The 2,802-nt window shown below is 46.5% G+C and overlaps 1 protein-coding gene across 1 annotated transcript; it reads left to right on the top strand.

Annotated features, from left to right (window-relative positions):
* The first annotated feature begins 743 nt into the window (after positions 1-743).
* Positions 744-1,697, top strand: LOC138901498 (uncharacterized). The gene is made up of 2 exons (XM_070189269.1): positions 744-1,054; positions 1,169-1,697. The coding sequence occupies exons 1-2, from the start codon at positions 744-746 to the stop codon at positions 1,695-1,697; spliced, it is 840 nt and encodes a 279-aa protein (XP_070045370.1).
* The last annotated feature ends 1,105 nt before the right edge of the window (positions 1,698-2,802 follow it).

Here is a 2,802-nt window from a genome sequence, read left to right as displayed (position 1 = left end):
GATATTCCCCCAGTTACTACACCGTCTGATTCTACTACTCCTGCTCAGACTGCACAAGTTACTACACCTACTGAGGGTGCAACGATCTCTCCAACTGATATTCCAGTTCCACCTCCAGCCCCAGCTTCCGGTCCCGATGTTTCTGAGGGGGATCTTAGGGGAGCCATACATATGTTGGCTCAGATAATGGCTTCTCAGGCCTAGAGATCGAATGTTGCGCCTACTTCTTCCAGTCAGCCAGGGGATTTTGCTAGTTCCAGGGTGAACAAGTTTCTTCAGTTAGATCCTCCAGTGTTCACGGGTGCTAATCCCGAGGAGGACCCCTAGGACTTCATTGATGAGATGCACAAGACTCTCCGAATTATGCATGCTACTGAAATGGATGCAGTGGAGTTGGCCTCCTACCGCCTGAAAGTGGTGGCATATTTTGGTTTGAGCTGTGGGAGGAGTCCCACGAGGAGGGGAGCCCTTCGGCGAGGTGGAGTGAGTTTACAGATGCTTTTATTAATCATTTCTTGCCTGCCGAGACTAAGGCAGCCCGTGCCGCTGAGTTTGAGAGCTTGAGGCAAGGTAGCTTGAGTGTGTGGGAGTACCATATGAGATTCGCGCGCCTGTCCAAGTATGCTATTTACATGTTGCCCACTATGGAGGCTAGAGTGCACCGGTTTGTGTTGGGCCTTAGCCCCTTGGTTATTAATGAGGCTTCTACAGCTGCCTTGAATTCTGATATAAACTATGGGAAGATGGTGGCATTTACTCAAGCCACAGAGAACCGTAAATTGAAGAATAGAATAGAGCGAGAGGGTAGCAGCAAGGACCGGTCCGTGGGAAACTTTGGTGGTTCTTTTGGTGGTGGTGGTGGTAGAACAACATTCAGGGGAGGGTCATCAGTACCATCCCAGTCCTTTGCTCAGTCTTCAGTCAGTGCACAGCCATCAGGGCCCTGTCAGCAGCAGTGGAGCCATTTTAGGCCCGGTCAGGGCAACAGGGGATCTTACCAGCATGGTCGGCCTGGTGGGAGATTCCGGCAGCAGAGGAGGCCCCCATGCCCTAGGTATGGGAAGATGCACTTAGGGGTCTGCTACATGGACCTACCCATATTCTACGGGTGCGGGTTGGGGGGCCACATTCAAAGGGATTGTCATTCATCCCACTAGGGTATAGGTAGGGGTACAGCACAACCAGTCAGTTCTGCATCTACTACATCCGCAACACCTCCTCCAGCTCGAGACACTCCAACACCTGCAGGGCGTGGTGCAGCTAGGGGTGGTGCACAGAGTTTGGGAGGACCCAACCGTTTCTATGCTATGAAGGATCGCCATAGTTCAGAGGCTTCTCAAGATGTTGTCATAGGTATATTGACTATCCAATATCATGATGTATATGCCTTTATTGATCCCGGTTCCACTTTGTCCTATGTCACTCCATATGTTGCTATGAAATTTGGGATAGAACCGAAACTTTATGAGTCGTTCTCTGTATCTACTTCGAATGGTGAGTCTATTATGGCCGTGCGGGTTTATAGGGATTGTGTTGTCATGGTGCGTTGTCGAAAAACCATGGTCGATCTTATTGAATTGGGGAAGGTTAATTTTGATGTAATAATAGGGATGGACTGGCTTTATTCATGTTTTGCTAAACTTGATTGTCGAACCAGAACCGTTAGGTTTGAATTTCCAAATGAGCCAATTATTTAATAGAACGGGGATGATGTGGTGCCAAAGGGTAGGTTTATTTCTTACCTTAAGTCCACGAAGATGATCAACAAGGGGTGTACTTACCATTTGGTCTGGGTTACAGACACCGTTACTGAAGCACCTTCACTTGAGTCTGCAGTAGTTGTGAATGAATTCCCGGAGGTCTTTCCGGATGAGCTCCCTGGGATCCCACCAGACAGGGAGATTGTTCTTGGGATTGATTTGATGCCAGGAATGCAACCTATATCCATTCTACTCTACAGAATGGCAACGGCAGAATTGAAAGAGCTAAAGGAACAATTGAAGGATTTGTTAGAGAAGGGCTTCATCCGGCCGAGTATGTCACATTGGGGGATAACAATCCTCTTTGTAAGGAAGAAGGATGGGTCACTGAGAATGTGTATTGACTATCGGCAGCCCAACAAGGTTACGATCAAGAATAAGTACCCATTGCCAAGGATATATGACTTGTTTGACCAATTATAGGGTGCTAAGTACTTTTCCAAGATTGATTTAAGATCCGGGTATCACCAATTGAAGATTAGGGAGTAGGATATTCCGAAAATAGCTTTCAGGACCTTGTATGGGCACTTTGAATTTCTGGTAATGTCCTTTGGGCTAACAACTGCCCCGACAGCCTTCATGGATCTTATGATTCGAGTCTTCATGCCTTTTCTTGACTCATTCGTGATAGTGTTCATTGGCGATATCCTTGTATATTCACGAAGTCGAGAGGATCATACCGATCATCTCAGGGCAATTCTGCAGACTCTGTATCAACACAAGTTGTATGCAAAGTTTTCAAAATGCAAATTTTGTCTTGAATCTGTCACATTCTTGGGTCATGTTGTCTCCAGAAAAAGAATTAAGGTGGATCCTCAGAAGATTGCAGATGTGAAGAATTGGCCTACACCTACAACGCAAACAGATATTCGTAGTTTCTTGGGTTTAGCTAGGTATTACAGGAAGTTTGTGGAGGGGTTCTCTACTCTTACCTCTCCGTTGACTAAATTGACGTAGAAGGCGGTTAAGTTCCAATGGTCAGATACTTGTAAAAAGAGCTTCCAAGAGTTGAAATCAAGATTGACTACTGCACTGGTACTGA

The sequence above is a fragment of the Nicotiana tomentosiformis genome, chromosome 11 (assembly GCF_000390325.3).
Source record: "Nicotiana tomentosiformis chromosome 11, ASM39032v3, whole genome shotgun sequence".
NCBI lineage: Eukaryota > Viridiplantae > Streptophyta > Magnoliopsida > Solanales > Solanaceae > Nicotiana > Nicotiana tomentosiformis.
Note: the sequence above shows the minus strand (reverse complement) of the source record. Positions and strands in the feature narration are given on the sequence as shown.